Genomic DNA, 13,059 nt, shown 5'->3' on the forward strand with positions numbered 1-13,059 from the left:
AGCTCCTGTGGGCTTGGATTAGGTGAAGAATCCCATGTAGTCAAAATCAGTCGAGTCCCCTCCACTACGGCACCGCCCATAGCCTATGCGTTGCCTTTAGATGTTAAACCACCATACATCTTTTGAGTGTGCGATGCTGATGTCCTGCACGACCACTTTTCTAGCTTAGGTTCAAAGCTGTGCATCAGTGGAAATAAGGAAGGCTGTGCAGAGGGTTGCCATGCTGTTCCCTTGCTATTGCGAGCTGGAGGCATAGATTAAAAAAAAACATTTTACAGCGAAGCTGTTAAAGTGTTCCGCAGCCGTTTTTGTGCGATGGTGAAGGTTGGCATGCTCGATATCAAATGTTAATAAAAGAGTTAGAGTACCAAATTCTTGCTTTGAAGTCAAATTATTCAATGAATATAAAACAAAAGTTGCCTTGCGTATACCTTATTTGAATAGACAACAAATTCTTTATTTTTGTTTTTCACATTGCCTTTTACCGGCTCCACGTTAGATGTCAGCTGGGAGTTTGTATGGCTGTGGCACTGAAAGCTGATGGTGCGGTACTGAAACACAGCCAGCATTGAAGCCGTTACTAAGAACAGCCAGCGTACAGATCCTTGGTACACTGCTGAAGGGTATGAAAACTTGCTTACACAGCCTCGCTGTCGTTGATGTATCAGTTGCTCAGACTGGCATACATTTGTGAAGGATCTTTTCACTATTTCTTCTTGAATTGGTGGTGTAGGAAGCAGTACATTGTCTGCAAAGGGTGCAGGGCTGTTAGCAATGCGAGTGCCTGCTGCGAGGGCACTAAAACAGCTCTGTATGGCTTGTACCATTTCTGGCCACATGGTGCAAAATAGTGATTTCTTTATTTCTGTTCGCGATCGCGCTTTGAAGTGGCTTAATGTGGTTCATAGTGATCGAAGCTTTGTTTTCTTCTGCTGTTCATGAAGGTAGCTCATGAGTCTCATGAGTGCCTGCACAGCAGGGATTGCATTCTGGCCACTGCAGCATGTGTGAACATGACTTGGTCTCATGTTCCTGTGGTATTGCAGTAGTTAGGGTGCAATCTCTTTTTTTTTTTGATGACACATTAAATTGTGGTAAATATTACTGAATGGTTCAAAGAAAGTTCTAGTAACGTGCTGGTGATCTGCTAGAGTCAAGTGTTGATCGAAATCGGGAAAGATGATGAGACAACTGCTTCCTTTGTGAACGGACTTAACTGTTGTTGTTTTGTAAATGCTCCATAGAAGATGAAGGGGAGCAATGGTGGGCAGCGCATTGCAAGTACAAGTGTCTGCATAAACACTGATACTGCACAATAAGAAGGAGGGTGGGGGGAGTTGCTGTTACGGATGAAGGAAATGTAAGCATGCAAATGTAAAGTAGAACACCTCCTACAGGTAACAGGGAGAATTGCAGTTACAAGAGGGCATTCCAGTTAGCCCTAACCTGCTCGTATTTCACTTTTCCATGGTGGTAGCACCGCCAAGCTTTCAACACCACGGATAGAAACAGACGATTCCCTGCACGACGAGGAATGAAACCTGATGTATACGTGTTTGGTTCCTACATCAGTGCAATGGACAGCATAGGCACTGTGCAGCAAACAAATAGTATCTGGCACAAGAAATTCCAGTCACGCTTGTTCATTAGGATAGTTAAGATTACTAAAGCAAATCTTGAAGTATCCAACAGCTCTCTCAAGATGGCCCTTTTCGATTTCAACTTCACAGGAATACTTCACAGAATTCCTTGCTGCCGGGAGCGAAAATTCCCGAGTGTCCTTACCTAGTGACTAAGAGATGCGAAGGCAAAAGCTTAGTAAAGCCTACTGTAATCCATCTTAATCCATGATAATCCATCTCAATCCTCCTTAGGACATCTTAATTGACCTTAATCCAGCCTTAATCCATTTTAATCCTATCAATAATTAATTAACTTTGCTAATCATTAAGCATATTTTATAGATGGCTGTAAATCCTTTGGTTCGCTTCTGGCTTTCCTTGGGTCATAGAGATCTAACGCTTTTGCCTTAATAAAGGAAGTTCTAAAAGAGAGAGCTGTTGACATCTTTCAGTAGCACAGTACCAAGTACAAGAAACATTGTCATAAAAAAAAGTACAATGTGGTTTCACAGCATAGTCATCCACATAGCGTATGCATATAGCATGAGTGCGACTTGGTATCATTTATCTAAAACGGTGGAGGCTTGTGAAACTGTTGGGTGCGTTTCAGGTACACTGCATGCAAACTAGTTTATTAATATTCATACACCATTTTTCTTTGTGGAAGTGTAGTGGTCACATTCATGGATGCAATAAAAATTATGTTTAAAATTTCCCTGTTGTGCTAGCGATTGCTTTTGATGATGCCGACGCTGCAGTAAATTCAGCGCAATTTGTTATTGAAATGGCACAATTAAATGAAGCCTAAAGGGCATAAATAAAGGTATGTCACCCTTTACAAGCATCTCAGCAATGTGCTCAATGTTTAATAGAACGAACATATTGATAAAGCAAATAATCTGCTATAAAAAGTGAATTAGCATTAATGAGTGCTGTGCCACCATAACAAAACCAAAAATATAGAGCCAGGTGCAGCATCGGTAAACCGGATGTCTGTATGCATGCAAAAAAGAAATAGAAAATGTAAGCTAGTAGGAAAAAGTTGACACATTTGCAAAAGCAAGCCAGACGTGCAATCCTAATTTGGGTAACGATGGAAAAGGTACACGTTTTGACTGCTTGCACCGTGTACAAATAGTAAACAGAGTTAATACTGAGCAAAGGCTTGACCCTTTGTGTTGCAAAGTAAGGTGCCAGCAAATGGGTATATTTCTGCACTAGCTACTGGTGTAAACAGCTGCCAGCACAACTGTGTGCTTTTTATAATGAATATATTAGTTATCACAACAAATATTTTGTCCAGACTATGACTTTGTTATGTACAGGTTTAACTGTAATAGTGCTGCTGTAGTGTAACAGCACAAAGGAACCGAGAGTGGTGAAAGGAAGAATAGTTTTTATTTGTTTTTGTGGTTTTTACACAGTGAAACACGCATGAGAAATTAGTGATAACATGGCGCTGGGGTAACAGATGAGATCAAGAAAAAATTGCGATACAGGAAACAAGAACAGCAGCTTGAAGAGTGTCTATGCCCACATCGTGTGGCTTGATGAAAGCATCTTTTTAACTATCACACTTTTCTCTGCCCCGCAGTTTGAAAGAAAGGAGGGGGGGTGGGGGAAAATAAACGTTCACAGAACTTACAACGACTTTACTAGCTCTGCCTCCGAGCCAGCACGTTCATGCTCTCAACAGACGTTTAACATGTCTCTCCCCTGCAACACTATTCTTCTCAACACCCTGACCACATAAATTCCTTTCGACAGCAATCAATCATGCAGCAGCTTTTTCTTCACTCGCTATCAAGATGTCTCAGCTATACTGGTGAACATGAACCGAAAAACAAGAAAAAACGAAAAATTGCAACTTTTGCAAAAATATTCAGTTGTCAAAAATACCAAGGAACTGGCAGTAAATATATATATTATATATATATTTATATATTATATATATGTAAAAAATCGTTAACACGAGGCTCTTAACAAACTCTACAAGTGACTCCTAGGTAGAAATTACAAAACAGCTATGGACACCACAAATGTATCGAGCAAAGGGAGGAGGAAAGGAGACAAGGGAAAGGACATGGGGGCAACAGTAGAAAAATGGTTTCAACATGAAAAATAAGAAATCTTCGAATCTTTCCCTTCTGGGGGCATCAGGTAACGGCCGCGTCGACATTCGAGTCTGCACTGACGGCCCTGTATTGGCGCTGGGCGACCCAGCTTTTGCACAAACGAACAGCACTGAGAAACAAAAATAACAAAACAACTCAAGAACAGCGACACCTTGTGCTATCACGATTATTCACATCTCGCGATGAAGGTTTCTGAGCACAAATATAGTTATATATGTGTGTATATAGGTGTGGTACTAGAGAGAGTGACAGAAAGATGGCGAGAGAGAGAGAGAAGTGTATCTATGCTGGTTTGCTCCTCTCGCAGCACACTTTCCAGGCTAAGTGGGCTTTACAGACGCATTCTCTCGCCTTGTTCTTTTCCTGCTGCTTATGCAGCGTGTTTACACTGGCGTGTGAGCAGCAAAGCTTAAAGCTTCTGCATCCAAAATCCTGGTGTCTCTCCACTGAAATGGTGTGCATGTCTTCGCGATGAGATTCGTTATGAGATTTCAAAGACTAGTTGCAACAGGCTTGCACATTGTACTGATCATGTAGCTCACCAAAACACCTACAAAGATGCATGTTAATGTTCAGTGCATGGATGAATAGCAAAGCAAAACTACACAGAGAGAAAAAAATATACTGAAAGACAAATGCTTCTGAGATTGGCAGCATTGTCATCCAGGCTGCTCTGAAGTGCATAGCAATTAAGGAATATGGTTTATCCTGGCACTTGGATACCAGGCTCCCCAAGAAAGATGTAAAAGGTTTATAGGAGTAGTTACAATTTTTGTTAATAAAAAGGTATTCGGATGGAGGAATTATAAATGTTACAATTTGCAATGTTTTTCATGTACGATTTCGAACAAATATGATGGGTTTTACATGGGGCTCGTGGTTGGCATTTGAACCAGACGCCCCTCTGCTCTGCAATTTATACAAATACATCAGTGTTCGGATGAAAACGTTGTTAACCCATCACCATGTTGCCTCTGTCCAGAAGACAGTGTGTGTGCAGGCAATACAGAAGTGTGTCATTTGAAACTGCACATACCGCATGTTCTTCCTTTTGCCAAATAAAAGAAAAGCCAGGTGCAGTCATGTGTATGATTACAGATATAATTGATCACATGTACGTGATCATATTGTGCATTTTAGGATGCAAACTTAATCAAAATTACTCGGTAATATGTGCTACGCAAGTTCTGCCAGACTTTACTCGGAGTGATTGGCAACACAGAAACAGCCTTGACTTGGGCAGTGTGTGTGTGCCAACATCGGGGTGCATTGCACAACACAGTGGCAAATTATACAACTTGGCACAATTCAATGCCAAATAAATTGAAATTAAATTCATGCCAGATACAAATGTTTTCAAGCTTGTGCTGTAATGCAGATGTAAGGGCACACCTGGCGCAGAGACCACATCATTTCTCTCTCCCCATCTGCAAAAGCAAGAGTCACAGCAACAACGATTCTGGGTTCCTCCACATCTAACGGCGCTCACTAACGCCCATCACACTTGGACTTGGGGGTGGTATTTGTACTGGTATACTTCACTTGAAGTAGAGACGGTGAGAGAAGAAACTAGAGAGTAGTTATAGTTAGGTAGCGCTTACAAGTGAAAGCTTTTTTTTTTTAAGAAAAAGACAGCACACTACCATGTCTTGTATGTTGCTTTTTTTTTTTTTTCGTAACCTCTCCTCAGTACATTGGGACTGCGTTGCTGGGTATACAGTGTGACTACACGTATAGTATGTACATGCGGCCAACTCTGCACGCAGACGCGCGCTGGCGTCACATGACTGCATCGAGACATGACCAGAATATCAACACAGGTACGCACACAGATGCAGGAGGGCCGTGGGTATATGCGACAAGCAGCCTCTGGGATGTGGACAGTTTCTGGCATCGAAGACAGTCAACAAGAATCACCGACATACGCGCGCAGATAATGCATTCTTCCTCGTCACCCAATTTAACACTTCGAGAGATCCTTTCTCTCTGGCCATTCCTGCAGATACCTGTTGCCTCCTCTGGCTTCTTTTTAGTTTGAATCCCTGTGCTGCTTCACATTGCTCCTTAAGAGTTTGGATTTCTGTGAGTGAGAAATCATGCCCAACTCGTCTATGAATCTAGCAGGTCCCTTGGATTAGATTGCTAATCAGGTGCTCTGAGATGCTTGGTTGCTAATACTTAACTTAAAGCTACTCTAACTACATGTGCAACCCTAGTTGCCCGAGTTCCGCGTACTATATATAGAAAAAGAAAGGCCGCTGCTCTTGGTTGTGTAAGCACTAGTTACCTAGAAGGGCAGTACTAATCCCGGGCGTTCAAATATACTGGCACATATAAAATCCATGTACCTCGGGAAGGGCATGTAATATAAGCCAGGCTACGTATGTTTCACAAGTAATACAAAAGCTTCAAGAAGCTGATTCAACCAAGCTCCCAGAACATCTTCGCCTTTGCCTGAATAATATGCCCTGCAATGCTTCATAAAATACTAGCAATGTTTGCTGTTAGTTGTAGATTTGGCAAGGGGGACACTGAGTATACCGCAGTATTCTTTTTCTGAAGTCATTCCTCGCACAAGTACATGAAGGACTTGGAAATGCTACTGCTTACCAACAATGTCCAGCACGTTGTTTACTCAAATATATTAGTGTGAGCTGTGAGCCCATTAACTGTTTGCCATTAGGTAAGCACAGGTGAGCAGCTGCTATGCTGTAGATTCCTAACAGACTGAAATAATGCTGCATTAGCATTATTTAGCATTAGCATTATGAGCAGCGGCGGTAGCACATGGTTTGTAGTTTGTTGAGAGTGGCATGAATGCTCCAAAAAGCAATCAAGCAAAAAGTTAACACTCCACACTACTTGCCAGTAAATTGCAGGCATGCTTTTGTTTTTCATTACCCCCATATTCTCGAATGCTTCTCCAATTGATGCACCACTTTTGATCTTGGGAGCTGAAGGCAGCCCTGTCACTCAACTTTGCCTCTTTCAGCTGCTTGTTGTGATTTTGTCGCGATACTGGTTTTGAGCTTTGTGTCTGAATGGGATGCTTAAATGAGAGATAGCTGTACTGTCATGTCACATGTCATTGTCCGACAAAGACATGTTGGCACGTCACTATCTCTCAGTTGGAAAACAATGCCACACACGCAGCGTTTCCAATGAGAGTGGACGCTGCAGACTAACTTGCACAGTAGCATTCATACAGGTGCACAAATTGCAGTTGTCATCTCTTCAATAACGGCTGTGATAACATTCATAATGTGTGAGATAAGTTCACCTTGCAAGTCAAAGGACATGCAGTGATAAAATGTGCAAATATAAAAGCAATATTTATGGTTTAGACACTTGTTACAGTTATTCGTAACAAGTTTTATGCTGGGGTACAAAATGGCATGAAACTAATTTTGAACTTTCTGACCTCACAACTCTAAACCTTTGGTCATTGTAACTTCACATCTAAGTGCAATTCAGATTTTTTCATTAAAAGGTTTAGTGGTGCTGTGCTTCAGCAGGCTCATTTGGACGTCCTGATATAGAGGCGCATTTCTCAGGTGGGTCCTTACCACAGGAATCTCTGAGCACAATGCTAAACATCAAACAAAACACCCTTCACTCCCGAAAGTTCAGGTGGTGCCTCAAATAGATTAGCACTTAAAACCTGAGGGACTAATGGCCATGGCAGCTTTATCCCTAAGAATACACAGCAACATAGAAGCTGAGCACATGAAACATGCCTCTGATAAGCATGTGCTTGGCAAACAGACTGGCTGGCCTTACCATAAATCAAAAGTATGTGGCACCCATCAACAGTGCCCTGTTAAAGCAGCAACAATTCCTTTACAACCTTCTCTTCACCTTACTACATAGTTTGTACCTATGGCACGGACATGTGACAACAGGAAAGAACAGACAAGGCGTTGGCGGGAATGTTACACCAATGCACGGCACGAGCAAAAACAGTCAGCAACAAAGATGTATTTCATAACACTCCCTCGTATGCATCAATATCGCAAGACGCAGGTGCTCCGGTCTACCAATGTGCTAAAGCGTGTGCGTCCAGTTGGCATCAAAAGTTGCGGAATCTGAAACAAAACTGAACCTTTCCACAGCATAGCACTAGGAATTGTAGCCCGTACTGGTATGTATGCAAACAATACAGTGTTGTACGCTCTCACTGGCTGTGGGCATGAACTGCTGGGAAATAAAGATGTTTTGCAGAAATCACGCCCTGCAGAGTTTTGACGCTGACTGTACGCTGAATGTTTCTGTGCCTGGTTCACTACTGTAGCACTAGACGATTAAATTTTGTTAATCCTCGACAGCTGCACAGTCTATTTTCCCAGCAAAATTCGAGTTCGATTCAGAGAACTGGGAAAATCATGCACACGAAGCTGGGAAATAAACAGCTGATAATTTCTCTGTGCACGTAAGTGAAACTGCAAAACTTTATCTGAATTTTTAAATGAGAAAGAAGCTGCTACTTTGGCTACTCCTGTGCACACATTACTCAATGTGTTCATTTTTTTTCAATAAACAGAATGCCTACCTGTGGTTTCTACTACCTTTCTATTTGAGAGCATAATAGATGTCAGCAGTTGCACCGTGTATGTAAATTCACTTTACGGGCATTCACTCTGGCCTCGTGTCTATATCTTGCCTTCAGTAATGACATCTGACACCTTGACTATTCATGCCAGAACGTTGTTTGTACCGGGACTGACCTCTTGAGACCAACATCGTCCCACTTCGGCTTTTTTTTTTACTTGTATTTTTCTTGGGAGCTTGCAGGCAGAGTGTTTCTGTGCGCACAAAGCCGCCACCTTCACAGTGGACAAAAATAATTCTTCCATGCAGCAGCAAAAATGGTTATTAACGTATTGTCAAGCAAGCGTTTCTGGCAACAGGAATATGCGTATATATAAATATATATCAGTGAGATGACACAGCAACAACAAAGAAACTGAGAGACATCCACTGCAGAACTCGCGTCCTGTCCTATGTTTACACAGCAGTTATCATATACTGGTAAGTGCAAAATATGGAGTGATTGACAGTTTCGCAGAAAACATAAAAATAAGAACCTGTGTCGAAAGGCAACACTGAGCTTTTGTGTTTTTTTTTACAGACAACATTTAAAAAGTCACACTGAAGATAAATTACTGATGAAAACGCGAACAGTCATTACAAACAATGCTCTCCATACCTCTCTCTCTCTTCATTTTAATTTTTTTAGACTGTGTTTGTGTGCGTGTCTTGTGGTGAAGATGAAAGGTGCAGCAGAGAAAAAGATTTGTGTCTAATGGAGGAAGGAGGCTTTTATGGTTTTACAAACATTTGTACCATACTGCGTATTTTTTTGTGTGTATGTTTATGTCATGAACACAGAAGAAAAGAAGGCTATAAGCATGGGAAGTAATGTGTAAAACAAGGTTCATGAGAATTTATATGTTGAAAAAAAAGAAAAGAGAGAGAAAAGAAGAAGTGTAAAAAGAAAGCGCAAAAGAAGAAAAAGATGCCAAAAAAGTTTTTGGTACACGAAATTAATTTCCAAGTTCACAAAAAGGATCCCTCTATTCTGAGGTCACACTGCCAAGTAATGTGCTGGATTAACAACCTCAACAAGCGATGCCATGTAAATAACGCAAATTAAAAGTGCGCTCTGTACTGAGTGCACAATTCTGGGCAAGAAAAGTAACAACCTTGTACAAACGCATTTTCTCGCAACAGCAAAAGTGAAGGACATAAAAGTACATGTTCAAAATAACCCAAATGGCAGGGACTGCGTTATACATATGTATGCAGAAAGTAATTGAAGCTGTGGATTCCAAGCGCTGCGTGGAAACCAAAATTCTCGCATCAGCAAAGCTGCTGCAGCTTTCCACCATCGTCTCTCCTCCAGACGTTTCCTTCTCCCTCATGCACTTGTCGCTTGAGCTCACACTGCTGAAACATGATAAGGACGAAGAGGACATCCGAGAGTGGTTAACACAGCAACCAAAAACTCATAATTATTTTTTCAAAGAATAGGGTAACCTTCTTTTTTCCCACTTATATCCTAAAAGGTAACACAGTAATACTTCTTGGGCACATTGGTCGACATGTATTGAAGCCGTTGTAGTGCAAAGAAACACGAACACAGGAGAAGACAGAACACCATGGGAACAAGTGCCTGTGGTGTCTTGTCCTCTTTTTTGTCTGTGTTCCCATGGTGTAATGTCCTCTTCTTTGTCCATGTTTCTTTCTAATGCAATGGCTTCAATCCTCAAAGGTATTTTAGCAGTAGCAAGGTATTTTAGCAGTAGCAAGAGTAACAGACCCTCCCTTTCTGTGCTGACTTTAATTTTGCATTATCTAGCAAAGATGTTGTTTCTACTTGATGTTTTTCAGACATCCGACATTGCCTTACACAAGAAGTAACAGATACTGTTCCATCAAGTGACTTTCAACCACGGTTTGAAAAAATGCTGGGTGGTCTGTTACTTTCGCATGTGAAAGCACATTAAAGGGGAAATGCTAAATCTATTTAGAAGTGTAGATCATCTTTTCAAAATGTGGCTTGCAATTCTCCAGCGAAAGTAACAGTGATTGTCGGTTGACAAAAGAGGCTGAACTTGTGTTTTAGAATTTCACACCAACACCATTAGCTGACATTAGTTTGACATCACAGATTTCACAGTATCTTCACAGTAAAAATCCACACTAGCTGCCAGTGTTATGCTACTTAGGCAGTAAACAATTTACTTAGCACCAAGCAGACACTGTAAAGAATTGATGAAGTCACAAGGAGATCATGTGAGCAATTCAATATGATCTCATCACTCATCTTAATATTTACACTCTTTCTGGCACACCAGGCCCTCACTCGTGGTGAGACTGAGCTGCTTGCAACTCCACAAGTGCAATGTAGTGAAGTGGCTTGACATTATACCTCTTTTGAGTGTCTCTTTAAAAGAAAGAATGCATGGCTGCGAGTTGTGTGAGTTGATATCGGTTCATTTTAGAACAAATGCATTGAACAAGGGCCAAGTTAAAGGAGGAAGATAGGACACATGTGCCGAGCACAACTGAGCATTTATACTGAAATACAGAAAGAGGTAAAACAGTAATATACAAGCACCTTATGCAAATGCGACACCTGGATGTTTCCCCTCAATCCCTCTTTATTATAAATTGATTAAGGATCGTAAAGGAAAATAATTGTGACCATAATTAGTTGAACCAACGCATGACTAACAGCTTAACTTCTTTTTGATAAAGAGCTGCAGAAGCACAGCTGATGCAGAAGCTGCCTGCTTGTTGGATATGACAAGCCTCAGCGATTTCCCTTGGTTATGTTGTCACATGTGCGGTCTTTTTTCTTGAATTGCTTTTTTTGTCATTCTAGGTGCCTTTGACAGAATTTAAACCAAAGAATTCCACACCAGGTGAGCAGTAGTCTGACCTTTCAAGCCTCCTTGAAGCTAGAAGGCAGTTCCTGGGATTTTGTGGGCAGCCGTGGCGGCGCTGGAACGACCACTGCTGGCCTCTCTCTTTCGGCAGCTAAGGCACGCTCTCTCTGCAATCTGAAAGGGCAGTAACAGCAAGTTCAATTGCCTGGTCCATCCACGCAGCTTAAGGTTGTGTGTGGTAAAGTTACAAAAAACGTAACTGATCGGAAATAAAATAGACATGTGATACGAAGCATAGTTAGTAAGTATTTACTTGAACTGAGTTTTTCAGAATTCTAGGCACAACTTTAAGTTGTGTCAAATCAAATACGTAGTCCACTGCCGAGCATCCCTAAACCACAATGATGTGACTAAGATGTGTCCGAGACAGTGCTAGGCATATCGAAGATACATGTATCTTAGATACTATCTTGGATATTCTTCGGGTATCTTGTACCTGTATCATGATACATCTGGCAAGACGTGTATCAGTATTTGTATTTCCAATACATGAAATAATGTATCGTGTGTCTTAAGATACAAAATACTGCTACTGCAACATCACCGTGAGAAACTATATAAATGTCGGCTGAACTCCACTTCTCAAGCTGATGCTGCTGCCACTAAGCCACCCCAATAATACTATAGGCAGTGACATTCTTTTTTCTTTCTGCCACAGCCCTTGAGCGAGGGCAGGTGATGAGGTCTGCACGTCCTTATTAGTGGAGTCGAGTCACGTGTTGGCACTCATGCCATCTCTACAAAAACAAGCACGCAAACGTCTGTGCGCAGCCAACCTTTTAGTGTCTTGATCTTTTGTTTTTAGTTTCGTCGGTGCCATGACACTTGCTGGTAGCCACCGTACTGTTCTGTTAACGCCAATGCATACGGCGTCTTTCGTGCAAAATTTGATGCTGCTATAGTGTTGTCATCGAAGTTTCTATTGCACGGTGCTTTGGTACGAAGTCTGAATAATGCAAGAATGGGGTTGCCTTGCATCTAGTGGTTTTCACACCTCAGCGATTTGAAGGATCTCATGGATGTAAGTTTGTCTGTTGTGAACCAAAGCGTGGATGGCGCTGCTTCCCGAAGACATGTGCATAAGGCAGCGATTTTGTGTACATGATTGTTGCTCGCAAGCACAAAAAGCAATATTCCAATATTCAGAGCGCAGATCTTAGACGCCCGCTCTTGCGGCAAGTGTCAGCGTCTGCGTTGGCGACGTTGGCGGCGTAACCGAATGAACAAGCACAGAGAAAGATGAAAGAGCAAAGGTGGAGCGAATTATGAAAGACGCGAGCTGTGAACGGCAGAGACCAATGAGAGCGGCCCCTTGAGTGATCAGCACGCGGGAAACTGGTGTCATGCAGACCTGTCACCGCTCGATGCGTACACGTAACTGGTCTGAGCCGGACCGCTCGTTTCGTACTATCGTCTGCTCGCGTCAGCACTCCCTCTCGCTTGTTTGGTTTATTTAGTTTGGTCTTGTTTACGCTTGTTTCGACTGTCATGGTTTGTGATTGTTTTGTAATCTGATTGTATGCACGACGTGAATCGTGTAGTACTTTCTGGAAGCCACGTGGCATCAGCGATTACACTGGAACCTTCGACAAGTCATGTATAAAAGCCAGTGCGCTTGACCCATAGATCAAAGTTTCGACAATCGCCGACTCTCTCAATTCTTTGGGTCAATATATCTCGAAATGAAAACATGTATAGAGCTCCGCTGAAATTTCACATCAGAAAGTATCGTAATCGACGGTGAATTTTTTGGACTATGTTACATGCATAAACGGTAATACGTTTACGTGTAGAGGCTTCTTATTGATGTGCTTCAGCATGGTGGTGACCCGCTAGCTGGACGGCAAGAAA

The 13,059-nt window shown here is 41.9% G+C and overlaps 1 protein-coding gene across 6 annotated transcripts in view; it reads right to left on the reverse strand.

The window, feature by feature from the left end:
- Positions 1 to 3,001: 3,001 nt before the first annotated feature.
- The window catches only part of Camta (Calmodulin-binding transcription activator), a 564,954-nt gene continuing 554,896 nt past the window's right edge, over positions 3,002 to 13,059 (reverse strand). For 4 of the 6 annotated variants that reach the window (XM_050167581.3, XM_055064739.2, XM_050167565.3 and 1 more), the window contains 2 exons: positions 11,202 to 11,322; positions 3,002 to 9,703 (listed from right to left, as the gene is read on the reverse strand). In XM_050167581.3, the coding sequence (XP_050023538.2) occupies positions 11,205 to 11,322 (118 nt within the window). In that variant the 3' untranslated portion in view covers positions 3,002 to 9,703; positions 11,202 to 11,204. The remainder of the gene's footprint in view (positions 9,704 to 11,201; positions 11,323 to 13,059) is intronic. The other 2 variants (XM_050167587.3, XM_050167573.3) reach the window with 1 other exon arrangement.

This window comes from Dermacentor andersoni, chromosome 3 (assembly GCF_023375885.2).
Source record: "Dermacentor andersoni chromosome 3, qqDerAnde1_hic_scaffold, whole genome shotgun sequence".
Taxonomy (NCBI): Eukaryota; Metazoa; Arthropoda; class Arachnida; order Ixodida; family Ixodidae; genus Dermacentor; species Dermacentor andersoni.